This window comes from Podarcis gaigeae, assembly GCF_964106915.1.
Source record: "Podarcis gaigeae genome assembly, chromosome: 7".
Lineage (NCBI taxonomy): Eukaryota > Metazoa > Chordata > Lepidosauria > Squamata > Lacertidae > Podarcis > Podarcis gaigeae.
Window position 1 is genome coordinate 86,737,620 of NC_139683.1, and position 26,360 is coordinate 86,763,979.

The 26,360-nt window shown below is 41.4% G+C and overlaps 2 protein-coding genes across 2 annotated transcripts in view; both read right to left on the reverse strand.

The window, feature by feature from the left end:
- Positions 1-12,460: 12,460 nt before the first annotated feature.
- Positions 12,461-26,360, reverse strand: part of LOC310849420 (uncharacterized protein) — a 79,414-nt gene continuing 65,514 nt past the window's right edge. The window contains exon 3 of the mRNA XM_083749572.1: positions 12,461-14,823. Coding sequence (XP_083605698.1) covers positions 14,704-14,823 — 120 coding nt within the window. The 3' untranslated portion in view covers positions 12,461-14,703. The remainder of the gene's footprint in view (positions 14,824-26,360) is intronic.
- The window catches only part of LOC310848861 (protocadherin beta-16-like), a 53,438-nt gene continuing 42,804 nt past the window's right edge, over positions 15,727-26,360 (reverse strand). The window contains exon 2 of the mRNA XM_083748414.1: positions 15,727-17,338. Within this exon, the coding sequence (XP_083604540.1) occupies positions 17,294-17,338 (45 nt within the window). The 3' untranslated portion in view covers positions 15,727-17,293. The remainder of the gene's footprint in view (positions 17,339-26,360) is intronic.

Below are 26,360 nucleotides of genomic sequence, written 5' to 3' on the forward strand. Positions count from 1 at the left end.
TCAAATAGCAACTAGTCATGTCTACCAATTTGCTTTACAATTTTTAAGTCAACCTATGGAAAGATGCTGTTATGTTAATTGTTCTGATCTATCTCCCAAATTCATGCCTATGATGCTCAAGGTTTTCTTACATCTGATGAACTGGGCCACAAAACTGTTGTTTCTTTCTGCAACAAGCTAAGATGACTAGCCCTCTGAATATGTTTCCCTATTGTTCCTATTTTTCATCAGTAATAATAATAATAATAATTTTATTATTTATACCCCACTGATCTAGCTAGCTTGCCCCAAAAAATAAACACTGAGCATGCAATAAATACATATATAATACTGGGGGAAAGCAAGTGAGAGGGGACATATTTTGAACTATGTAAACAATCTTTTTTAATTTTCTACTTTCATTATCAGTAGTAGAAGGGGAGTATGTTTAGTAAAACAGTGAATTTTTAAGTGTTGTACAATGCATGAATGCAGTGACTACATTATTACATGAGCACTGTTCCACATTCATTCGAAATAAGATGGGTTTATGAAGCATTCTATATCCACCCACCACGCTGATGAAGAATTCTACGAAACAGTAGTCAATATCTGGAATTACTGTTCAGTATTGGACATCATAGGGACACAGGTGGCGCTGTGGGTTAAACCACAGAGCCTAGGACTTGCTGATCAGAAGGTCGGCGGTTCGAATCCCCGCGATGAGGTGAGGTCCCGTTGCTCGGTCCCTGCTCCTGCCACCCTAGCAGTTCTAAAGCACGTCAAGTGCAAGTAGATAAATAGGTACCACTCCGGCGGGAAGGTAAACGGCGTTTCCGTGAGCTGCTCCGGTTCACCAAAAGCGGCTTAGTCATGTTGGCCACATGACCCGGAAGCTGTACGCCGGCTCCCTTGGCAATAAAGCAAGATGAGCGCCGCAACCCCAGAGTTGGCCATGACTGGACCTAATGGTCAGGGGTCACTTTAGCTTTTTATTGGAGATCATTGTTGAATACACAAAGCTTCACAGTTTGTCTTCCACCATACAAAGTTTGGTACCTCGCTTTATTTAAAGATTTTCAGAGACTTTGAGACTAAAGATTTCATTTTGAACTTTTTATGATTTGAAGGAATAGTCAAGAAATGCGGTCTTGACTATGCTACCACTCAGTGGATTTGTAACTGGCTGACTGACCGAACCCAAAGGGTGCTCATCAATGGTTCCTCTTCATCCTGGAGAAGAGTGACTAGTGGGGTGCCACAGGGTTCTGTCTTGGGCCCGGTCTTATTCAACATCTTTATCAACGACTTGGATGATGGACTCAAGGGCATCCTGATCAAATTTGCAGATGACACCAAACTGGGAGGGGTGGCTAACACCCCAGAGGACAGGATCACACTTCAAAACGATCTTGACAGATTAGAGAACTGGGCCAAAACAAACAAGATGAATTTTAACAGGGAAAAATGTAAAGTATTGCACTTGGGCAAAAAAAATGAGAGGCACAAATACAAGATGGGTGACACCTGGCTTGAGAGCAGTACATGTGAAAAGGATCTAGGAGTCTTGGTTGACCACAAACTTGACATGACAACAGTGTGATGCGGCAGCTAAAAAAGCCAATGCAATTCTGGGCTGCATCAATAGGAGTATAGCATCTAGATCAAGGGAAATAATAGTGCCACTGTATTCTGCTCTGGTCAGACCTCACCTGGAGTACTGTGTCCAATTCTGGGCACCACAGTTCAAGAAGGACACTGACAAACTGGGACGTGTCCAGAGGAGGGCAACCAAAATGGTCAAAGGCCTGGAAACGATGCCTTATGAGGAACGGCTAAGGGAGCTGGGCATGTTTAGCCTGGAGAAGAGGAGGTTAAGGGGTGATATGATAGCCATGTTCAAATATATAAAAGGATGTCACATAGAGGAGGGAGAAAGGTTGTTTTCTGCTGCTCCAGAGAAGCGGACACGGAGCAATGGATCCAAACTACAAGAAAGAAGATTCCACCTAAACATTAGGAAGAACTTCCTGACAGTAAGAGCTGTTTGACAGTGGAATTTGCTGCCAAGGAGTGTGGTGGAGTCTCCTTCTTTGGAGGTCTTTAAGCAGAGGCTTGACAACCATATGTCAGGAGTGCTCTGATGGTGTTTCCTGCTTGGCAGGGGGTTGGACTCGATGGCCCTTGTGGTCTCTTCCAACTCTATGATTCTATGATTCTATAAAGATTGTCTGTTACATATGTATATGGTCATAGTGTTGCCTAGACATTGTTCCAGTTACAGATAGGTAGCCGTGTTGGTCTGCCATAGTCAAAATAAAACAAAAAAATTTTCCTTCCAGTAGCACCTTAAAGACCAACTAAGTTAGTTCTTGGTATGAGCTTTCGTGTGCATGCACACTTCTTCAGATACACACTTCTTCAGGTATCTGAAGAGAGTCTGTGTACTGGTCCAGTTGACGTTCTCTTTGCAACACAGGGGTTTGTTTGGATACCAGCTGGAACTCAGGCAGCTGAGCCAAGCCCGACAGATCTTAAGCTGGTTTAAGTCGTGGAAAGTGGGCATGGTGGGGGAGGAGCCAGGGGAGGACTTAGGCTGGATCCTAAGCTCATTGAGAATGGTCAGATAACCCAGGTTAGCAAAGTAGGTTGGCAAGGAGGGTGATGTAACCCAAACACCCGTTTTCAAGGCTTGTTTTCCCTCCGCCAGGCTTAGACATGCTTCAGAATGGAGTTTGGCTCTGGCATACTTTACCCCAGCTTAACTTCACACCAGGTTTTTATGTATAGGATTGCCCTAACTCTGCGTATGTATTACTAATTGTTCTCTGAGAGCCAGTGTGGTGCAGTGGTTAGAGTGTCAGACTAGGACCTGGGAGATGCAGGTTCAAATCCCGACTTGGCCTTGAAGCTCACTGTGTGACCTTGGCCATTCACAGCCTGTCAGCCTACCCTACCTTACAGGGTGGTTGTGAAGGCAAGATAGGAGGGAAGAGAACTATGTATGAGCTCCTTGCGCTCCTTGGAGGAAAGTGGGATACAAATGAAATAAATGAATAATACATTCAAATAAGAGGGGGAAAAATGAATTTTAGTTTCCCCCCCGAACAAGGGAAGAATACCGGGTTGATATTTAACCTTCTTGGGGCACAGTTCAAATCCTTTTTTTTCCCTTTATAAATTCTTTTTATTGCGTTCTTGAAAACTACATCAAAAAGCAAAAAACGCACAAACATTTAAAAGATAGAAATAGAAAAGCAAGCAAGAAAGAAAAGAAACAAAAAGAGAAAATCGAAATAACACATATCAACATAAAACAGACAAACTTACAAACATTTGACCTCCTTCCATCTCGGTTTAGGTTAGGTAATCTTGTAACCTTTCTGGGGCACAGTTCAAATCCTGATAAAAGTCGGAAATACCCAAACATTTCTTGGCATATCTGGCATATCAGGATTTGTGTAGCGCCCAAAAAAGGTGAAATCATATTTAAAGAATACTAGTTAAGCCCCTTGTTGAATCAAATGCAATAGGAGCTCAGGAATTGGACAAAATAGAATTTATATCGACTTGGACATTGTCAGAATAATGTAATTGTCAAAATTCCTGTTCCTGTTCCAGAACTTGCCAACCTCGATCTCTCCCAAACAATTTAAGATCTGGCCAAGTAAATATATGCATGGGGGTAAAAAGCCCAGAGTCAACAATCAGATTCTGTAGATTCCAAATTTACAGCCCTTACTTTGATGCAGTTCAGATTAGACATTTATGTTCCTTAATCAATAATGAAGATGGCTAACCTTGTGTCAGGATAGTGTTATTGCACCCATCTTACAGAGCAATTCCATTTCTCCCAAGAGAACCAATTTCCTTACAACTTTCTAACCCGTCCCTGCAGGTGGCTCTCAATATCTGGAACTTATTACAGCTAAATCCCTTTGCCTTTACTATTTCTGTGTAAAGAACTTACCTATCAAGGAGAAATGGATCCCAGAAGTGCACTAAAAACTGGTTTCAGTATAATCAATTAATGCACTTCCTCTTAGATCTGGGGATAGCAGCCCAGGCAACCTGCGGTTTTGTGGGAAATATGATGTTTTTGTTGGGAACCAAGACTATGTGAACTAGACATTGCAGCCACAGAAGATGAAATTGTGGGGGGGGACGGACTTTTTGCTCCTTGTCAGTCCATATATGAGAAATTCTTTAAAACTGATACCTAAATGGTGTCTTACTCCCATGAAACTTTTCAGAATCACTAATACAGCAAGCTCACATTGAAGGAGATTATGTGGTGAACTTGGGACTTACCTTCATATGTGATGGCACTGTCCAGTGGAACAAATCTTTTTGTCAAGTGTATTTTCAGAGATTATTCTTAGCACAGGTTAACCTTTGAAGATGGCACCAGTTTTAGCTGTGTTAAACTTTTCTGATAGTCCTAATCAAGATGTGTGGTTTAAAGATCTAATACTCCTACTAGTGGCTACATACTTGGAAGCAGAACACAAATGGTGGACTCTGGAGGGTATATTCCTAAACTCATAGGTGTGTCTGGAAAATGGCTTTAATCAAAGAATTCACATGTCAAACCAGAAAATGAAATAAACTTTGCTTTCCGAAACTGATTGCATGATCCTTTTTTTTTTTTTTTTGTGCATAATTTTTATTGGTTTACAAAATCAAAATACAAACAAACATAACGATTCTCTACATATTCTATAAGAAGATGACTTCCTTCAGTCTTACCACGAATCGTCCATACTACTAATAAACATTATTTCTGCATTTCTTTGTTTGTAATGCCATAAGTCATTTCCATTTGTACATTTCCTTTTGGACATTACCCTTTACCTCTTACAGAGCATCTTTGAAACCCACCAGAGTTATCTGATCATCAATTAGATTTTCCAGATATTTTGTGAAACTTTCCCAGTCTTTGACAAACCTCTGATCCTTTATGTATCTGATTTTTCCTGTCAACCTGTCCATCTCCGCATATTCTAATAATTTCGATCTCCAATCCTCCAATGACGGTATACCCTCTAATTTCCAATTTTTGGCTATTAAGACCCTTGCTGCTGTTGTTGCATATTGGAATAGCTTATGATCTTTCTTCTTGATCTCCCTTCCCACCAGACCCAGCAGGAACGCCTCCGGTCTTTTAACAAAGGTATATTTTAACATTTTCTTCATTTCATTGTATATACTCTCCCAAAACCCTTTAACCTTTTGGCATTCCCACCACATATGGTAGAAAGTTCCCTCCTTTTCCCTGCACTTCCAACATTTATTGCTAGATCCGTACATTCTTGCTAGTTTTGCAGGGGTCAGATACCAGCGATAGAACATTTTCATTAGGTTCTCTTTTAATAACACACAGGCCGTGAATTTAAGGTGTTGGTTCCAGAGTTTTTCCCACTCTTCGAAATAGATATTGCGACCCAGATCTCTAGCCCAATGTATCATTACTGCCTTAACTTCCTCGTCAACTAGGTTCCAATCCAATAATTGTTTATACATTTTGGACAGAGTTTTTGTATTATTTTCCAAAATCTCGTTTTGAAATCTAGAACTCTTGTCAGCATAACCTTTATCTTTAACATCTTTCCTAAACATTCCGTTTATCTGATGGTAATGCAGCCAGTCATACACTTGGGACTTAACCTGGTCGTACGGCCTCATTTTCCACTTTCCTTCCTCCTTCATTAATAGTTGTTCGTAAGTTACCCATTTGGCTCTCCTATCGCTCTTTTTAACCGCCATAGCTTCTAGTGGTGACAGCCATTGTGGCGTTTTAGGTTCCAAAACATCTCTGTACCTTTCCCACACTTCCATTAGAGGGCCCCTGAAGATGTGATTTCCAAATTCTTTGTGCACTTTCTTCCTCTCATGCCACAAGTATGCGTGCCACCCGAATCGATTATCGTGGCCTTCTAAGTCTAGCACTTCCGCCTCTTCTAGTTTTATCCATGTTTTGACCCAGCACAGGCATGATGCCTCAAAATATAATTTCAAGTCTGGCAGGGCGAAGCCTCCTCTTTCTTTAATATCCGTTAATAGTTTAAATTTTATTCTCGGCTTCCTTCCCTGCCAGATAAATTTGGAAATCTCCCTGTGCCAGGTTTTGAATATTTTTGTGCCTTTGATCACCGGGATGTTTTGAAAATAAAATAGTATTCTTGGAAGTACCGACATTTTAATTGTGGCTATTCTACCCCAGAATGACAGTTTAAGTCTGCCCCACGTTTCTATATCTTTTTTGACTCTTTTCCACGTTGTTTCATAGTTGTTTTTAAATAAATCTATGTTCTTAGACGTTACCCATATGCCCAGATATTTCACTTTTTTGGTTACTTCTATTTCTGTTTCTCTTTGTAGTTCCTCGATTTTATCTGCCGACATATTTTTAGTTATTATTTTTGTTTTCCTTTTATTTAATTTAAAGCCCGTTACTTCCCCATATTGATCAAATTCTGCCAATACCTCTTTTATTGAGTCGAGTGGATCTTCCATTGTTACAACCAGGTCGTCTGCGAAAGCCTTAGTCTTATATTCATGTTGACCGACCCTGATTCCTTTGATTTCTTTATTATCTCTAATGGAATTAAGTAGAACCTCTAGTATCATTATAAATAATAATGGGGACAGCGGGCATCCTTGTCTTGTTCCTTTGGTTACTATTATTTCGGTCGACTCCACATTATTTATTATTAATCTTGCTCTTTGTTCGGTATAAATTGCTTTTATCCCATTGTAAAATTCAGTACCTACTTCCATATATTCCAGTTGTTTCAGCAGGAATTCCCAGTTTACATTGTCGAACGCTTTTTCAGCGTCCACAAATAACAATAAACCTTCTTTGTCGCATCTTTCTGTTAAGTATTCTATAATATTGATAACATTCCTTATGTTATCTTTCATTTGCCTTCTTGGCAGAAAGCCGGCTTGGTCTTTATGAATACTTTCTACCAATACAGTTTTTAGTCTCCTTGCCAGGACTCCTGTAAAAATCTTATAATCTATGTTTAACAGGGAGATCGGTCTATAATTTTTAATTTGTTCTAGGTCTGAATCTTGTTTGGGGATTAGTGTAATCAATGCCTCCTTCCACGTCTCTGGTATTTCTCTTTCCTTAAGAATGTTGTTCATCACTTCTTGTAGTGGATTCACCAATACCGATTCCAACTCTTTATAGTATCTACTGGTTAACCCATCTGGGCCTGGGGCTTTCCCATTTTTTAGGTCTGTTATTATTGCTTTAATTTCTTCTGTCTCGATTGGGGCGTTTAACTCTTCTTTTGCAGCTGTAGTAATTTTGTTAATATTTTTGGATTTTAGATATCTCTCTATTTTTCTCGTCATATTTTTTCCTGTATTTTTAAAGAGTCCTCCATAGAAGTCCGTAAAGGCTCTCCTTATTTCTTTTGGCTTGTTTATCTCTACTCCTTCCACCACTATCTTATTTATTATACTCTGTTCTTTCCTTTTTTTCAATTGCCACGCTAAAAGCTTCCCTGGTTTGTTGGCATATTCAAAATTCCTCTGTCTCAATCTTTTAACCTTCCATTCTATCTCTCTATTTATCAGCATTGCGTATTGGGCTTGTAGTACCTTGATATTTTCTTTTATTTTCTTATTTTTTGGGTTTTGACTTAATTTCTGTTCATTCTCCATTATTTGTTGTGCGATTTCTTTTTTTCCTTTTTCCCTCTTTTTATTTTTAATTACGCTCTGTTGGATAAAGAAACCCCGCATCACCGCCTTGCCTGCATCCCAGACCACCCTTGGCTTTGTACCTTTGCCTAAGTTGTCCTCAAAATATTCTTTTAGTCTATTTTGGGCCTTTTCTACTATCTCTTGGTCATCCAACAGATAGTCCTTTAACTTCCATCTATTTAATCTGCTTTCTTGCCCTTTCAATTCCATTTTTACTGGGTTGTGGTCTGAGATTGTTCTGGCCTGGATCTCTACCTTTTTCGATCTTAAAACTAATTCTTTCGAAATCCAAATCTGATCCAGTCTTGATAGTGACTCGTTGGGTTCTGAGTGGAAGGTGTATTGTTTTTCCAGGGGGTATTTATATCTCCAAATATCCACTAAGTTACAGTTTTGGACCAGGGAAAAGAAAGTTCTGGGTAACTTCCCTTCTTTACCTTTGGTATTCCTTTGTCTGTCTGACTCTAACGACACCACACCGTTCATGTCTCCCAACAATATAATTTTCTGGTCTGCGTAGTCAGATAACTTTTCTTCAAGTCTCCCGTAAAACTCTGATTTATTGTCATTGGGGGCATATATTCCCACTATTATTATCTTTTCTCCCTGCCAGTTAATTTGGACTGCTGATATCCTTCCTTCTTCGTCTTTGAATAATTGTTTCGCTTCAATTTGTTTATTAATGTAAATAACTACCCCCCTCTTTTTACTCTGATCTGAGGATATAAATTCATTTCCTAATCTATGATTGATCAAAATTCTTTTGTGCTTCCTCGCTATATGCGTCTCTTGGAGACAAATAACATCTAGGCCTTCCTTCTTCAGAATATACTCAATTTTATTCCTCTTTCCCTTATCGTTCATCCCATTAACATTCCAACTGTAAACCTTTAACACCATTTTGATTTAATTGAGAGAGAGGAAGAGGAGTGGCTGTTGTTTCTTTTTTAGATTTCTTCTTCCGTCACTCCCTCCTCTCCCTCCTCCCCTCCCGAATTCCTCCCTCCTCCCTCCAGGTCCCCCCCGGTTCCCCCCTCCCCTCCCCCACCCCCTCTCCTTTGCGGTTTCAGTTCTTTATATTTCCTCAAAAACTTGTCTGTTTCTTCTGGATTTGACAATTTTTGTCTCTTGCTTCTATATGTAAAGGAGATGCCTTCGGGAAACTCCCACTTAAACTCAATGTTATTCCTTTTGAGTATCTGTACCAATTCTCTATAGGTATCCCTACGTTTTAGGAGCCTAACTGGGATGTCTTTAAAAATCACAATGGTATTCCCTTCAATGTTTAACCTTTTCTCTCTGTTTTTTTGGAGAACCCTATTTCTTATTTCTCTATCCTTAAACACAACTAGGCAGTCTCCTACGATTCTTTTATTCTTTGGTGTCTTAGTTTTTAGTCTGAAAGCCAATTGCACTGCCTTTTCAACCTCTTCTGTTGGTGTTTCCAGCCAGGGAGCTAATTCTATTATTAGTTTCTCTTTTATATTTTCTCCTGGGGCTTCGGGTATCCCTCTCATCCTAAGATTAGACTCCCTCTGTCTTAGTTCATTCATGGCAATCCAGTCTTTCATATCCTCTTGGCTTTTGTTCAAATCCAGAATCTCAGCTCTGATCTTTTCCTCCTCGCGCCTTACATCTCTCACTTCTGCTTTTGTCTTTTTCAAACCTTCCTCCACTGTCTGTGTCCTCCTGAATACCTCTTTCAGTTGACTCTTCAATTCACTAACTGTTTCGTCTAGCTTCTTATCTACTTCCCCTATTCTGTGTTCCACTTGCTCTAGTTTACGCTCTACATTTGTCTCACTCTGTTTTATCTCCGCAAACATTCTCAAAATCTCTGCTCTGAAATCCCCCTCTTGCTTTGATCCTTTCCTTTCCACTGGTGTTCCTCCTTCAGGTCTTTTCCCAGTGTTTGACATTCTTAATGCTAGAGGAGATCTGATACTTAATACTTAGTACAGCAGATAATATGGTTACAACACTTTTAAACTGAGATTAGTTTGCCCTGATTAGTTCTACCCCACAGTTTTTTATCCGTCCTTAAATTATTCACGTAAAACCACTTATTCTTTTTCACTGTGTTACACCCTTAGGGATATTCAGATAAACCCACGGGTTTGAGGTTCATATATCTGAAAGTTCATACGTCGGCAGTGGAGATGTACCTTAGATATACCTTAGATTAGCACTGAAAAATTAAAGAGTTATTGAGTATTGTTTGGGTAGGGGGATCAAAAGTTTCCCCGTCAAGAATCCACACCCCTTCTACCTGTGAGAGACCAAGGGTAAGGAAGGGGAGAAAAGGGGAGAAAAAAAGGAGAGAGAAGAGGAGAGAGGGAAGAAGAGGGGGGGAGGAAGGGAGGAGAAGGAGAAATCAGGGGGTAAAGGTGTTGGATTAAGAATGGGGGAAAGAGAAGAAGAGAGGGCTAAATCAAATTGTAAAGTTCTACATGTAATAGTCACTCCGTCCACTAGATGGCGCTCTCTGTCGTTGTATAGCTTAGTTCTGAGGGGGAAGCTCACTGCGTAGAGAGTCTTACAGCACAAACCCCAAACACCCAAAGGATTCGACAACACAAAATAGCGGTGGAGTATCTGAGTAGCGCTGGCTGTCGTTGTTTAGTTCAAGGAAACAAACTCTTTGCACGTGCAAGCCAAGGGTCCAGCTGCGTAAATGGAGGCTGTATCCCAATCCTTAAGCAATCCGCTGAGATCAAGGAGAGTGCTGATAAGCCCAATCTAGCGCTGGGATATCGACAGGTAAACAGTAGCACAGTCACCAAGTTTCCAATCAAATTCGCCTGAGCTGCTGGAGAGGTAAATTTTTATTATTCTTTTTGTTCTTTGTTGTTCTTTTTAAACTGATCGCTAGCCCCTTCTGTTTCCGTTAATGGCGTCTCTCCTCTTCCGCTTTCCGCTGGGCATAGCGCTAAAAAATTGGTGTTTCCCAGCGCTCCTTTTAAGTTGTTTAGACTGTTCAATTTCAGTAACTTCTTCTTCTGTTCCCTGTTTAGACACCTCTTTTTCAGAGGGGGTCCGATATTTAGTGTAAGAGTCTTTTTAGGGAAACAAAATAGTCTCTAGTGGTGGTTCGATATGTTTACCCTTGCTCTGCTGTTTCTCTGCGTGTTTATCAATTCCTGATAAGGGCTGAACCCCTGTGACTTCGCTTTTTACCCGTGACGCTTTAATTCCACAATTGTTAAACCTTTAAGCTTAGTTCTTTCTCCGGGTTTCTTGTGTTTGGAAACGGGGCGCTAATCCCCGGCGAGGGCTGGGCTGTCCTTTGTTGGAGGGGGGGGAGGAAATGGCTGCCTCGGACCTGCTGCCTAGCGCCGCTGTTCTCTTCACCTTTTACAAGGCTACCTGACAGCGGAGCAAGCCGCGTCTGGTCTCCGCTGGCTCCCTGTATCTCCGGACACCCTCCGGACGTGTGTCTGGGGTGCTCTCGCCCTTCGGCACCCCCTTTTCCCCCTCCTTACCGGACTGGGTTCGCGCTCACAGCCGAAACCCTTCCACACCGGAAACGCGCACCGCCGGAAGTCCCTGATTGCATGATCCTTACTTATACGGGCTGCTGCATATTTTATTTGTTTGGGAATGTATATTTTTACCTGTCTCTTCATTGGAGGGGATTATTGAATTAACTTGGAAACCCAGAAAATATCCTAAGGCTTAAATATTAAGGTAGTGAATACCTCATTGTTTATGTAAGAATTGGCACATCTCTTAACCTGTGGTTGACAAGGGGAGCCATTGTGGAGGTTCTTTAGTTCAGTGTGGAATCCAACATAATAAAGGAAAATCTTTGTAAGCCTGGGATATAGGCAAACAGAGGGCTGCTACTTAGGAGTAAGATTCTCCTGAGAGTCTGGTGAGTTGAATGACTGCTTAGTCCCAGGAAAGTAGATGGTGCTTTAATTGGCTTTATTTTGCTATTTTGCTCCAAGGGGGGTGGTTTACAGTAATTTTTGCATTACACATCTTTCTTTTAAAACTCCATATTTTTCCCGTCTTTCTAAACACTTTATTTGTTTCATAACCAATGTAGTCTCAGCTTATTTTAACACCCTCACACTTAGAAGCTATGTTGCATTACCTTAAAGGGCATCAGGGAAACCCCAGGAAATTAGGAGACTGATAAGGGACGGCCTTGTGGGAATAACCTCTTGTCACTACACTTGGTAGCAATCTGGGAAATGTTCCAAGGACTTAACTGTGACTTTGTTGTTGTCTTCTTATGCTGGATTGTTTGAAGACCAAGTTATATGGTGAAAGTTTGAAGGAGGTAGGTATATATAATATGGAGAAGAGAAGATTAAGAGGACATGATATCTGTCTTCAAATGTTTGAAGGCTTTTCACTTCCTTCTTTTTTGTGTCTTATCTTACTCCATGCACTTGTAATTTTGTGCTTTTTGTTTAAAGTGTATGTATGTGCGTATAGGCAGCAGGGTAAGCTATAAAGTATCCCAGCAGTTAGCAATACAAGTAGTGAATAATATAGTCAAGCTGAGGGAAATTGACAGAATGCCTTCATTCTCCAGGTGTCCTCTAAACTCCCATCCCAATGTTTATTGTAAGGAAATGGCTCTAAATTATTACAACTACAATAGGTTGGTAAAGCAGATCAGGGAGAATTTTCTCCCTCTGGCCCATGTCTGGTCTGTAAAGCAGGCTATGGTTTGTGGCCTTGGCAGTTTGCCTTGCTGATGCTTGCTGCCCCACCCCAGGGATCCTGTTTCACAAAGCATTTCCATCCATAGATTTTAGAAAGTGATTTTATTATTTTATGAACATACAAAAATGATATTCAAATCTAGCAAACAATATGTAAAAGTACACAGCATCTTTTTCATCCTCTCATAACAAAAAGATGACATTGACAGTGCATAAAAGAAATATGTGCATTCTATATCTGTTTCCCTGCTGATTCCAGTTGTATATAAATTGCACTCTTTCCTATCCTGTTTCACTATAAGACTACTTGCCACTTCCTTTCATCCACAGACTTCAAAATGCTTCACTATTGTGAATTTTTGTCATTGTAAGAATATAATACAATTCCCAAAACACAAAGGTTTACTGAAAATTCTATTCCAAACTGCACAACTACATAACCACATAACTGTGAAACCACACTGTTATAATATAGTCTATAATTCCTGTTTTAGAGTGTTTACAGTAGCAGTTTATCATAGGCTGACAGCTGGGTTTAACACTAAATTGTCCTTGTCACTGTAGAGAATGGAGATTGGAATCATTTTGGTGTCCATCTAGTTACCACCGGAGTAGTTCCAAACACCATAAATAAACTAACATTAAAGGCCAGCTTTAAATAATGTGATTTAGCATAGTTTACATTGTTCTTTTCAAATACAGTATGCTTCATTATCCCATTGCTGGAAAGAAGTATTGATTAGCTTGCAAAAAAATTCTCAGCATCAGCTGCAGTGTTCGAAACTCCCATTTTTCTAGGCACATTTTGCGGCAGAGAATTTCATTAGCGCGAGCAGTTTCAGAGCTCTGGGCGCACTTCTTTGACTAAGATTTCAGATTAAAACTGCAGAGTGGAAGGAAAAGATTACCTTTTTTCTGTCTCCCTACTTCCAGCTACTCTCTGAAGACTGGAGAAGAAACTATCTTAAGAATATTAGGGGGTTGGGCAGGGAAAGGACTAGACCATGTGAAAAATGAACATAATATTTTATCTGCAGTTCATTTTCAGTTTTGTATTCTTCCTATAAAAAAGCACCCTTGACATTTCATTGTTGTGCCCATAACCTAGGTTTATCTCAGTTTTTAAACACTGGCCGCAGATTGTGGGTCAATTGCAGGAAAACAGGAATAGTTAAATTTCAGAGAAAACATGTGCACATGTATGTGTATGCACACTTGCAGTGTGTGTATGTGGACTCGACAGCCTGGTTTGCACATAACACTAAGCTATGGTTTATTAATTTATGGTTCATTAAACTGCAGCTGACTGTTATGTGTGAACCCAGCTCAACAGTTTAACTATGGTTCATTAACCAAAATTTGTAGCTGGTTTATATATCTTAGTATTAACCACAATGTAAGCGCTACATGTCAGCCCAGACCTCCTCCAAAAGCTACAGAGCTGCAAGTGGCAAAAAGTTCAAACTGTTCTCTAGGCTTGACTGCTCTTGCTTGTGCTTTTAACTGTTCTGTGATATAATAATCAAGTGAGCATCTAGATTTAGTTCAGTGTTATGTGCAAACTAGGCCAATGAAAGAGAAGTTGCTAACACAAATATAACTACAGGAAACGGTAGAATTGAGCCTTTAGACAGGAAAGTGCACACACAGTGTAACTATGACTAGAAAATAAAGTGTAAATTCACTGAGAAATGGAAGTCCTATGTGCAAGCTTCGCTGAAATAAATGGGAGAAATATTCTCTTACAAAGCTCCCATTCCTTTCAATGTCCCAGTGGACTATGTCCAGACTTCTCCCCCTTACTGATTATATTCATCATTTGTCTTGCTAGGTCTTCAAATGAAGCTACTGGATACTACTAACAGCTGCATTACAAGCAGCAAACAGAATTTATGAGAAATTGCTATAACCATTGAAAATATTTGAAGGAAAGCAGCAAAGCTAGCATAAAAATAAACTAAGGAATAATTACAACAATGAGCATGCAATAAAGTCACCTACATTTCTTTAACCAGCTAGATCAAAAGAGCAGTGGGCTATTGTAAAATCCTACAAAGCATAAATATAATTGTCTACTAGGTCAATGTATGTGGACAATCCAGCTACACATTCTCCTACATAAGCTCCATCGAAATGAATGAGAACAGCACAAGAGCATTTCTGTTCTTTTCTATTTGCTTGCACAAGAGAGTTTCCTGGTATCTTTCTCCTTTAGGCAGAGGACCCATATTTTTTTAGGCCAGGGGTCAAGTTTCTTGCATGAGACTTGAACATTTGGTTATTTGTCTTCAGAGAAAGAAAGATGGATGGAGTTGGTCGTCCTCATCTATTGATAGGTAAGCCAGTCATTTTGACCACAGTTTATATTTGCCCCAGTTGCCTGATTAACAATGCAACCCGGGGCTCCAGATCTGGGAGCAGCGTCTTCAGAGAGTGATGCTCTGGCCTGCAAAGGACATAAAAAAGTGCATTGTAATTTTCTGAAAGCTGATGTGGTTTTCATTAGATAAATGCTGCCAAGGCATTAAGCTGCAGTAAGAAGAGTGTAATGGAATGCCATGCTTACCAGATAGGAACATAGCAAACCTTTTCTGAAAACCCAAAATATGAACTGTAACTGTGCGATACAACAACGTTATACTGCCAAGGAAGGTAGTACTATGAGTTTGGTGACAATCCCGTTTCTTTTCAGCTTGAACGAACTCAATACAATGCCTGAGATCATAGCAGGGCACTCATTATACCAAAACCAACTATACCTTTTGTCCAGCAGCAGCTTTGTAGCATTAACATTTGCTACTAACCTCCATTCCCAAGCCTTCTTTCCTTCATTAGAGTGACACAAATAGTTGTTAGCTTGTTCACACAATCTGTACCCTACTTCTTTATGAGGCAGCTCACAACATTTTCAATAAAACAAGAATAAAATCCAAAATCAGGAAAGCAGCCCAGCTCAAAATAAATACACCAGCTAAGAGACTTTTGCCACAATTACTTACCAACAATCACCACAAAAAACATCTACAGCTAAGCCAAGGTTTGGCTTAGATGGTGGAGGAAAATGGAGCATAGCAGTTGACCTAGATGTGCAGGCAAATATGCACGGGAGGACACAACTCTTAAGGCATGCAAGCAATGTTCAACATATTTTATCAGCCATATTTTGACCGCTATGGCAGGGAATGATTCCTTCCTGAAACCCTAAAAAGTGTTTGCAATGCTGGGCTGGAGGGACCAATGGTCTGGCTTGGTATAAGGCAGCTTTCTATGGGCCAACTGAAGTTTTCAAGTGCTCTGCAAAGACAGTCCCAACTTAATTCACATTATAGCGGTCTAATGTGTATATTACTTTGGCGTGGGTCACTGTTGCCAGAAAGGGCATGGCTGGCACACTGGTCAGAGTTAATGAAGAGGTTCTCCTGCTCAGACTGCCACCTGGAGATCCAGGAGCCTCCTCCTAAGAGGGAGGAGCACAATGCCATCCCAAACAAGTTATGATTTTGGATCATATGATTACCTGGCCAACAGTGCTTCCTTGTTATCTAGATGAAGTTTCAACTTTCATTCTATCTCTATAAATTATACGCCTCTACTTTATCCAATATCACTCACTGAGTTTAAGTGGCTGAATGAAAGATGTGAAGTTACTGCTCTAGTTACAGTGCACCTTAGCACCAAATGAATAACTCCTCATAATTGTCTTCATGATTCTTTTGAGTCTTACACCATACTTTAATAATGAGTTTTTAGCTTCATAACTCTCACAATTTTTAAAAATTATATCTCTTTTGTTTCCCAAATGGTTCTCTTACCCAGTTTCTGTTCAGCCAATTTTAGTCTTCCATGGTGCTGTTGGAAATTGGGACTTCCTTCCGGAAGATTTATTGTATTGTTCTAATCCCCATATTCACACCGAGGAATGACATATCTTCAATAACTCCCCATAATTATCATTCTTCCACTCACCGTATATTCTCCTCCCCTTTAGCAAGAACATCATTTTCACAGAGCATTCAGAATATATTCATAAAGTCTTACTACTAATAATGTATTCCAGTTTCATTAATTCACAATCTGTCTTACATTTCTTTGAAATAATACTATGTAGTGATGAATATATTGGATTCTCCACTTACTACCCTATTTAAGCCATATATAGCAAAAGCCCGATTTGCAAATTAAACCTCCAACTTAAAGCATTCTCTCATTTCAGAAAGGCTTCCCGTAGGTAAAATACCCTAACTCAGAGTTATTTTCAGAAGTGGAAAGATTGAATTTCTGGTAAATGTGATTAATGAAGTTTGGTAGTCAATGGACAGACATTATATTTGAAGAATCTGCAACGAAATACTGCAATCCATTTTCACAAATGACATGTAAACTGGTTTTTGTCTTTCCCATATATGTAATATTAAATCTGGTCTGAAAGTTTGGGGAATGTGCAGTGCAACAAAAGGAGCAAAGTATATTGTGTGAGCGTTTTGACTATTGATCCAAACCCCTAAAATGTATTTTATATAATTGACTTTTCATTTCTATTCTTTGTATTCAGTGGTACCTCAGGTTACGAACTAAATTCGTTCTGGAGGTCCGTTCTTAACCCGAAACTGTTCTTAACCTGAGGCGTGCTTTCGCTAATGGGGCCTCCTGCTGCCGTCATGCTGCCGGCGCGTGGTTTCCGTTCTCATCCTGGGGCAAAGTTCAGAACCTGAGGTACTACTTCTGGGTTAGCGGAGTTTGTAACCCGAGGTGTTTGTAACCTGAAGTGTTTGTAACCCGAGGTACCACTGTATCATATTGTTTTATTGCTATGGCCAATGGCTGACGCAAATGAAGATTCATTCATTCATTCATTGTGTGAGTGAACCTCATTCCACACAAGCATACCTCACTTAGCACTTGGTTGAATCCCATCCTTAAAAATTAAATATTAGAAAACAAATTCCCAACAGTGTTCTCACCTGAACCCCATGTTGACTTTCACCCGCATGACTGGGGACTCCTTCAGAATCATTGGAACTCCTTGCATTCACCTGAGTGTTAGGAGGCTCCACAGAGAAAACAGGAAACAGGGGCCTGAGAAACCGGAACTCGCTGTTCAGAGACCCACCAGCTAAGCACACCTCATAGTTGTAAGCCTGGGATAGAGATCCAGCACCAGAATCCACAGAGTTCTCCTGGGAATCAGGTCCCACCGGGAAATTGGCTGCAGAGTTGTAGGTTCCTGTGAACTTTTCACGTTTCTGCAACTTGATTACAATAAACGCCACCACAGAAATGAGAAAGATGCTTGAGATGGCAGCCAGGCAGATGATCAGATACATAGTCAGGCTGGGGTCTTCCTCCTCCACGGTTTCCTCCTTTGGGAGAGCCACACTTTTCAGATAAGGGTCAGAGAAGCCGTCCACTAAAAGGATTCTGAGCGTGGCAGAGGTGGACTGGGGAGGATGGCCGTTGTCTCGGACCACCACAATCAGATTCTGCTTGAAGCTGTCTCGGTTGCTGACCGGCCTCAGGGTGGTCACTTCTCCATTCTGGGCCCCCACCATGAATAGACCCGGTTCTGTGGCCTTCAGCAGCTGGTAGGAAAGCCAAGAGTTCTGGCCAGAATCCCTGTCCACAGCCACCACCTTGGTGACCAGGTAGCCAGTCTCTGCCCCTCGGGGAACCAGGTCATTCGAGGGGGAAGTGCCATTCTGGAGAGGGTAGAGGATGAAGGGGGCATTGTCATTTTCATCCACAACCTGAACGCGGATGGGAACTTCTGAGCTCAGTGGAGGGGAACCTGAATCCACAGCCCTCACCGTCACCTGGAAATCTTTTACCTCCTCATAGTCCAGAGACCGGATGGCATACAGGTTCCCCGTTTCAGAGTTGATGGAGATGTAAGAGGATGTGGGGCCATCATTGACCTTCCCAGGCAAAAGCGAGTAGGTCACTTTGGCATTCTGTGCTGTGTCCACATCAACAGCATGGACGAAACCGATCAGAAGACCAGGAATATTGTTTTCCCTTAATTGCATTTGATAGAATGGCTTTACAAACACTGGAGGGTTGTCATTGACATCTGAGATTTCAACATGAAGTATTCTTGTGGAAGTGAGTCTGGGAGAGCCTCTGTCAGTGGCTGTGATAGTAATGTTATACTCAGAGGCTTGTTCTCTGTCCAGTGGCTGTTGGGTCACCAGCTGGTAATAGTTGTTCTCGGTGGGTTTGAGCACAAATGGCAGGTTTACTTCAGTGGTGCAGGCAGTTCTGCCACTGTCCCCAGAGTCCACATCTGTGACACTGAAAAGGGCCACCACTGTGTCTGGGGAAGAGTCCTCAGGTAAGGGACTGGTGATGGATGTGATGGTAATCTCTGGAGCATTGTCGTTCTCATCCTCAATCTCTACAATGACTTTACAGTAAGCAGAAAGGCCCCCTCCATCTGTAGCTCTGATTTTCATTTCATAATTTGAGCTTTCTTCATAATCAATTATACCTGAGATAGTAAGTTCCCCAGTATTTTTATTTAACCTGAATGATTTCTGCACATTTTCTGGCACTTGGCTAAATGAGTAAGTGATTTCAGCATTGGAACCAATATCCTTGTCTCTGGCTTCAACTCTAGTGACTAATGTACCCAATGGGCTGTTTTCCATCAGTTTTTCCTGGTACACAGATTTATTAAATAGAGGAGCATTATCATTGGTGTCCAGAACATCTATGATGATTTGTGCTGTTCCAGTTTTGTGGGGTATTCCTCCATCAGCAGCTGACAGAATTAGGAAAAGCTGTGCTTCCACCTCACGGTCTAATGGTTTCTCCAATACTAGGTCTGCATATTTAGTACCATCACTGTGACTCTGCACATCCAACCTAAAATACTTATTAGGACTAAGTGTGTAATTCTGAACAGTATTTTTTCCTTTGTCTGAATCTTGAGCTCTCTCCAAAGGGAATACAGTATTTATGTGAGTTTGTTCAGGTATTTCAAAAATAAATTGATCTTTCGAGAATTCGGGGGAATTATCATTCACATCCTCTATTTGAACTTCAATTCTATATAGCTTCAATGGATCTTCTAGCACAATTTCAGAGAGCTGAACACAATGGTCATTCTGACCACAGAGAGCCTCTCGATCTATTCTATCCTTTAATATAATGTTGCCAGAATGAGGATCCAGCTGGAAATACTGCTTGCTGCTCTTAGAAACCAGCCGGGCTCTCCGAGCAGACAGCTCCTTTGCATCCACTTTCAAATCTTTCAGCACATTAGCCACCAAGGACCCAGTTTTCCTTTCCTCTGGCACTGAATATTGGATGGAATTGCATATTGCCCCATACATGCAGAGAGACAGAAAGAAAAAAGTCACTTGCCTGTTCCTGTTATTCATTTCCATTGTTCCAAATTCACTCAATACAGATTGAACAACAGAAAAATATGTTGTTGTCCTTAGCTGTATCCCTTTGCTGTATTTATTCCTGAAAATGCACACCGCTGTCTTCCTCCTCCTGATTTTTTTGCAATGAAGAGCTGTATCTCTTTTGCTTCCAGATTGTTTTGCCCTTGTCTATGCTTTCCAAACATTAATCTTTTCTTTAAGAATATGTGCTGTGCAATGGCACCATCTTGTGTTTGAAATACATATAACTGCAATCTTTGTCAGTTAGCTGGTCCCCACCCCTTACTATTAATATCTATATGAAGTTCCTTATAGAGAAAGATATGGATGCAGATCTTGGGGTTTGCAGTTAATGTGAGCCTGTTTGAGAAGGTGAATAAATAACATTGACCCCATATTAACTGGAAGGTATGGAATGTGTATACAAATTCATTATATGAACATGGAATTTTGCACACAGCTCAGGCCATCACTCAACTAAAGCCAGATAATGTAAACTAACCTCTGGATACATTTCACACATTAATGAGACAATATCTGAAAAATACAAATAATTGCCAATAATGGAGGCTGGCATGTTAAGGCAAATGAGGTACTGCCCCATCCACCTCTCTGTCTTGATTCTTACATACTACCAGTTCTGGAGGTGGCACTGCTCCTCACATTCTCCCCACTTAGTTTCAGTGTTGCCCTTGCAGACCTCAGAATGGATTTTGGATCTTGCTGTCATTAGTTCTGGCTCCACCTACTGTTGGTCTCCCTGCCTTCTGACCTACCAGTCCCAATAGATATGGGAGTGTTAGCGGTATATATGGGTGGCACCGTGCAAGGAGGTTAGAGGTCGCAAGCAGGAAATTTAAGTTAGTCCTGCTTTACCGTGGTGTCAGAATGGAGACTTTCTATGTTCCCAGCAGTATTCTGATAGCCTCACAAAACAGAAAGGTAGTCACAGGTTAACACTCAGGGAATACTAGGAGGCCCAGCTACTGCAGCCACAGTGTTTATCTCTCAAATAACAGGCAAAAGAGAGGCCTGTAAACTGAGAGTACCTGCAGGAAGGCTCTGCTGGTACAGCTACTGATGGGGTATCACTCCAGAAAAGGAGGAAAGAAAACAGAGGGAGAGGAGAGACCTGGAACTCAGAGAGTCTACAATGACCCATAAAGGTGAGTCCAAGCCATCTATGACCCCTCTGAACAGGGCTACTCCATCCCTGGTTGATTTCCACATTGCACAAATAATTTGATTTCCAGCACTTTGAAGGCTGGCCACTTTAGATAGGCAGATTCCAAAGCTTCTTCCAGACACCTGGACACAGGAACAGCAAGTAAACACTCTTTTGTGCACTATGGAGCCAGCAGAAGGGAATATAATCCTCTCAAGGAGACTCACAAATGTCCAGATATAACTGTTTTAAAACAGACAAAGAAGAGCTAGAGAAGCACTTTTTACCTCATTGCAAATCTCACAAGCAGGATGGTCAGAGAAAGAAAACTTGGGAGTCAGTAGGAGGTTGCAGACCTAGACACTACAAACTAACTCATGTGATGTTAACCTGGCAAAGGGAAGGAATACAGCAGGTAACCCAAAGACTGCCCTTAGTGTGGCAAGTCACCGTACAGCAAGAAGACAATCATAGAATCATAGAGTTGGAAGAGACCACAAGAGCCATCGAGTCCAACCCCCTGCCAAGCAGGAAACACCATCAGAGCACTCCTGACATATGGTTGTCAAGCCTCTGCTTAAAGACCTCCAAAGAAGGAGACTCCACCACACTCCTTGGCAGCAAATTCCACTGTCGAACAGCTCTTACTGTCAGGAAGTTCTTCCTAATGTTTAGGTGGAATCTTCTTTCTTGTAGTTTGGATCCATTGCTCCGTGTCCGCTTCTCTGGAGCAGCAGAAAACAACCTTTCTCCCTCCTCTATGTGACATCCTTTTATATATTTGAACATGGCTATCATATCACCCCTTAACCTCCTCTTCTCCAAGCTAAACATGCCCAGCTCCCTTAGCCGTTCCTCATATGGCATCGTTTCCAGCCCTTTGACCATTTTGGTTGCCCTCCTCTGGACACGTTCCAGTTTGTCAGTGTCCTTCTTGAACTGTGGTGCCCAGAACTGGACACAGTACTCCAGGTGAGGTCTGACCAGAGCAGAATACAGTGGCACTATTACTTCCCTTGATCTAGATGCTATACTCCTATTGATGCAGCCCAGAATTGCATTGGCTTTTTTAGAAAAGGGGGCATTATGCTGCAGTGTGCTGTTCTAAATACATCATAGCACTGGTTCTCCAAAAAGACCACCTGGGAGCCATTGGTAATGGTCAGAATGAGCCTCCATGGATTACCACCATTGTCTTGGGAGAGCTTTCAATTGAATTTAAAACTGTTATGGTGCAGGTGTCAAAGTGACCCCAACTTCATTGTACAGGAAGCTAAAGGCTTCTACTTCGACTTTATTTTGCTCTCAGAAGGGGTTGGGTCTTTCTGCAGAGTAAAGCATTCTGGGGGAGGTTGCCCAGGAAAATGCCTGTATCACATCTACTTTTCAGAAACAGCTAAAGATCCTTTAAAAATGTTGGAATCCTAGAAGCCAAGACCCCAGTTTTGGGCAAGCACTCTTTGGTGAGAGAAACCTCAGCAGAGATTTAACATCACACAACAAGCAGCAGAGAAAAACATGGAAATTTAAGGAAAACCTTAAAATGTGCCCTTCAAGTAAGTCCCCAAATGCCCAGTTTTCAAAGTTCTTTTCACTGTATCCCATTTCCCTAGCATATCAACCACATGTTTTGCAAGCCATAACATGGTTTACTAGCAAAACTCTTCAGAGGTCAGATTCATGTGTTTTTCCATACAGCAGCCAGAAAAGATGCACAATCAGTTAAAACATTGCTTAGCTATAAAAGGTACAAGTTTCTAAATACTGATAGACAAAAACACTAGTTGAGCCTCTGTTCTGGTATGAAACAAAAAAGGCTGGTTAAAACCATGAAGGTAGAATGACCTCCTTACAACAAAGGCTTATTGACCCATTTCCTCTCAAGGTGAGCAGTGATGAGGTAGGCAAAGCCTGGCAGGACAGCTTACTCTATGGTTTAACCCCTTCATGTGCTATCTAGAGTCAAACATTCTAGAGGTATATGAGACTGGAACCCTACCCCACAAAAAACTACTTTAGAAATTAAGAGAGAATGACTAATCACTAGAGCTGTATGTTGGCTGTGCATGAAGCACAAATTCTGAGGTGTTCATGGGTGATTTGGGTGAGATTTTCACCCCCTTGATTGTGTCATTAACAAGGTGTCTGGAGTTGGAGCAGAGCTGCTTAAGGTCCTGCGTCTTAGACTGCTACTTTGTTTTTTGTTGTTGTTTTCTAAAGAAGAAGTCAGTAACTTAGTCATCTATAAAGCAAAATGTTGAGGGAATGTTCTATGGTTTATTAGGCAGATATGGAGGTGTTGCAATTGCTAAGGTCACTGTTTTACGTTGCTATGCAATCAGAAGGAAGGAATCGGGAGGCATTCTCCGAATCTTTGCTTTCTTTCAACAGGAACAGCCTGCAGTGAGAGGTACAGCAATGGGAATAAAGCAAATTATGGCTAGCACCTTTAGTATACAGTATGTCTATCTTACAAATATTGATCAGGGCAGGCCTTTTCTTTTATGGAAATACAATTATGGATAAAGCTTCACCCTTCGACATTCTGTCTGTCAGGCAACTTATTACCTATGTGATATACTTTTGAACCTTTTACTTAAGAACAGCAGCTTGTGACATTATGAATGCTGAAAACATGTTGAGACTGAATTGGGACTTGAACTGGACAAATTCATTTTGTAAAGGGACAAACTGGAACTAGAACTAATCCCTTTTTGGACAGGATAAAGTAGAACTTTCCAAGCACTGCTATTAACATGCAAAAGCTTAAATCAATTACAGAAACATAGCATTAATTCATAAATTAATCTGGTTAAAAAGTAAGTGTAATCTAGAAACTTCCTTTATATCTTAATACCTAAATTTAATATTTTCCTTTTCATATCAGGTTATTAAATGTGGTCAGCTTCTTCATTAACCAGATATAAATTAGATATCTTCTTTGATATCAAGTAGGCAGTGAGGTTAACCAATTAAATTCTAGATATTGACAGTTTGGAAGAACTGAAACACTTTTTTAAAAAATTCTGAATTCCTGGCACAGTTCTAGGATTGAGAGAGATGTTACTGCACTTTCCTAGTAAACAAGGCAAGAGTTTTTAAAGTTTAAGAGAAGCTTATAAGCATTCAGAAAAGGTGGGATCATAAGACTGATGTTCAGGAGAGAAATGGAGATATCATTGGGTTCTAGGTCACTTGGTCCTACATATTTGGATATTAGTCCTACCCACTTCGGCCTTGGAGAGTTGGCCAGAGAAGAATGTGGTCTTTGACTGGAAGGTCCCCAACCCCCTGTTCTACAGAGAAGTAAAAACAATAATGCCCTGGAAAAAACAAGAACAGAAGATCAAAGAGAGGTTCAAGGGAACTTAAATAGCTCCAAGTGAAGAGAGTAGGTGGGTTAAAAAAGAAATGCAAGAACAAATATTATTAAATGGCTATAAAAGATGAATTTTAAAATTTACAAACTGCAACATAAAGACTGAACCAAAATAGGATGATGTGAAGAAACAGATAAAAAAAGTCACTTAAGATGTAATATGCTTTCTTCGACTATAATTACTAATTGCTCACCTGTTTCCCTGATTCTTCTTTCCCCGCTTGGTCAGGAATATCTTGGGAAGCAGAAGGAGGGGTCTGGTTCACATTGAGGTTTGGGTCCCCCACAGAAAATACAGGAATGAGGGGCCTGAGGAACCTGAACTCGCTGCTCAGGGACCCCCCGGTTAAGCACACATCGTAGTGGCAACTCCTGGAAAGAGACCCGCTCTGAGAATCGCCACAGTTCTCTGGGATGTCGGGTCTGGCAGGTGGGAAGTGAGGAGGGGCAGCGATAAAACTTTCCCTGGGATCCCTCCTGCAGATCTTGATGGCAGCCAAGGAAACAATGCAGACGAGGAAGACAAAGGAGACGGCAGCCAGGCAGATCACCAAGTACAAGGTCAAGCTCCCATCTTCTTCCTGCTCCTCTTTACTGACCTCCACAGCCTTCATATAAGGATCCGAAAAGCCACCCATGGGAAGGACATGGAGCATGGCAGTGCTGCTCCGGGGAGGGAGCCCGTTGTCCCTGACCACGATCAGGAGTCTCTGCTTGCTGGTGTCTCGCTCGCTCAGGGCTCTCCTGGTTCTCACTTCCCCATTCTGGGCTCCTATGCTGAAAAGACCAGGGTCTGTGGCCTTCAGCAGCTCATAGGAAAGCCACGAGTTCTGGCCAGAATCTCCATCCACAGCCACCACCTTGGTGACCAGGTAGCCGGCCTCCACCGACTTGGGCACCAGCTCATTGCAGGGGGATGTGCTGTTCTGAAGAGGGTAGAGGAAGAAGGGAGCGTTGTCGTTTTCGTCTAGGATTACGACTCGGACAGTAACTTCTGAGCTGAGGGGAGGAGACCCTCCATCTGTAGCCCTCACCGTCACTTTGAAATCTTTGATCTGCTCGTAATCCAGAGATCGGAGGGCATACAGATTTCCACTTTCAGAGTTGACTGAGATGTAAGAGGCCACAAGGCCATCAGTGACCTTCCCAGGCAAAAGGGAGTAGGTGACCTTGGCATTCTTCTCAGTGTCCAGATCAGCAGCACGGACTGAGCCAATGAGCAGTCCTGGAATATTGTTTTCCCGTATCTGCATTTCACATGAAGACTTTTCAAATACTGGAGGGTTGTCATTGATATCTGAGATCTGAACGTTAATCATTCTTGTTGAAGTGAGCTTGGGGGAGCCCTGGTCAACAGCTGTGATGGTGACATTATACTCTGAGACCTTCTCTCTGTCCAAGGGACTTTGGACCACAAGCTGGTAATAGTTATTCATAGTGAGTTTTAAAATAAAAGGAAGGTTTACTTCAACAGAGCACACGGTTCTGCCATTGTCTCCAGAGTCTCGGTCTGTGACACTGAAAAGAGCCACAAGTGTTTCCAGAGGAGAATCCTCTGCCAAAGGACTAGAGATGGATATGATGGACACTTCAGGGACATTGTCATTCACATCTTCAATCTCTACCAGGACCTTGCAGTGACCTGAAAGGCCCCCTCCATCTGTTGCTCTGATGCTCATGCTGTAGCTGGTTTCTTTTTCATAATCGATTTGTCCCAAAACAGTTATTTCCCCAGTGAGATCATTTAAGTGGAAGCAACGGTGTATTTTTTCAGGTACCCGATCAAATGAGTATGTTATTCGTGCATTTGAACCAAAATCTGAATCTCTGGCTTCTACTTTGGAGACCAGAGTGCCCCGTAGGCTGTTTTCCTTTAACCTTACTTTATATTCAGGATGAGTAAACTGGGGGAAATTATCATTGATGTCCAAAACCTTGATATTTATCTGAACTGTGCCTGTTCTTTGTGGCTCCCCTCCATCCACAGCTGTGAGAGTCAGTCCAAACTCCGCTGCTTCTTCCCTATCTAGAGGTTTCACCAAAACAAGGTC